This window comes from Sapajus apella, unplaced genomic scaffold (genome assembly GCF_009761245.1).
Source record: "Sapajus apella isolate SASKATOON/1434 unplaced genomic scaffold, GSC_monkey_1.0 scaffold13852, whole genome shotgun sequence".
In the NCBI taxonomy this organism is placed as follows: Eukaryota; Metazoa; Chordata; class Mammalia; order Primates; family Cebidae; genus Sapajus; species Sapajus apella.
Genome location: NW_022450773.1, coordinates 1 through 1,410, shown reverse-complemented (window position 1 = coordinate 1,410; position 1,410 = coordinate 1). Strand labels below are relative to the sequence as shown.

Genomic DNA, 1,410 nt, shown 5'->3' with positions numbered 1-1,410 from the left:
TGAAATCCATTGTGAATTACTCTAATAATTTATATTTTGTTCATCATTAAGTTTGATTTTTTAAAATAATTTTCAGAATTATTTTATTGTAATGTTTAATATGAATGCCTACAACATATGTGCATAGGTCTGTGTATTTATACTTACTTCTTTCTTTATTTCTTTCTTCCTTTTTTTTTTGGATGGAGTCTCACTCTGTCACCCAGGCTTGACTGCAGTGGCATGATCAGGGCTCACTGCAACCTCCACCCACCTGGTTCAAGGAATTCTCCTGCCTCAGTTTCCTGAGTAGCTGGAGTTACAAGCGTGAGCCACCACGCCTGGCCTATGCATCTTTCTATGCGTATACATTTAAATACCTATAGCTATGTGGTTGTTGATGTCAACAAATGTTAATAAAACCCTGGAAGAATCAGTGCAAATAATTAGGAATGTTTTTTCCTAGAAAGTATATGTTTAATAAATATTTGTATATACATAATTTTAATAATTAGTAAAATTTAAACACTAAGGTTAACAAACTTATAACAAATATAAGTAATAAAATATCACAGCCTAAAATGCTCCAGAATTCTGCAAATACAAAGCTGACTTTTCCAGCTGAGGAGAAAGGAAACCTCCCCCTGCACCTGCTCCTGGGACCTGTCCCGTCCTCAGTGGTCCCGCGCGCCCCCTGGTGGCCCCGCGCGCCCCCGCAGGAGGTTTGTGTCCGGGCTCACACGGGCCCCCCCTCACTGTGTCACTCGCACAGTAATACACGGCCGTGTCCTCGGCTCTCAGGCTGCTCCTCTGCAGATACAGCGAGTTCTTTGAATCATCTCTCGAGATGGTGTATCGGCCTTTCACAGACGCCGCGTATTCTGCTGTCCCACCATTGGCTTTGTTTCTAATAAAACCCACCCACTCCAGCCCCTTCCCCGGAGCCTGGCGGGCCCAGTGCATGTAGTAGTCACTGAAGGTGAATCCAGAGGCCGCACAGGAGAGTCTCAGGGACCCCCCAGGCTGGACCAAGCCTCCCCCAGACTCCACCAGCTGCACCTCACACTGGACACCTGCAAACACAGAGACACCCTGGTCATTAACTGCCACACATACCCACTGTTCCCCTCACTCATGTCCACTCGCACTCAGTGTCTCCAGTTCTCCGTGAATTACCTTTCAAAACTGTAACAAGGAAAACCCAGCTCAGCACAGACTCCATGGTTGGTGGTCTGTGTTCAGTGCTGATCACCAAGTGGAAACTCCTGGGAATCCCAGGGCCGGGGCTCCTCTCCCAGAGCTGCAGGGTCAGGGCCGGGCTGGTTTTTATCAGCAGAGGTAGGACCGTATTTGCATGTCTCCTGCTACATAGCAAGCTCTGGGATGAGATGCCTGAGGAGAGGACGGAGCCCAGATAAGGTGACCGTGCCT

At 47.4% G+C, this 1,410-nt stretch overlaps 1 gene segment (V, D, J or C); it reads right to left on the bottom strand.

The window, feature by feature from the left end:
* Positions 1–540: 540 nt before the first annotated feature.
* On the bottom strand, positions 541–1,300 carry LOC116548510. The segment is given in 2 exon segments: positions 541–1,052; positions 1,156–1,300. Coding segments are annotated over 2 exon segments (543 nt in total).
* Between the last annotated feature and the right edge of the window lie 110 nt (positions 1,301–1,410).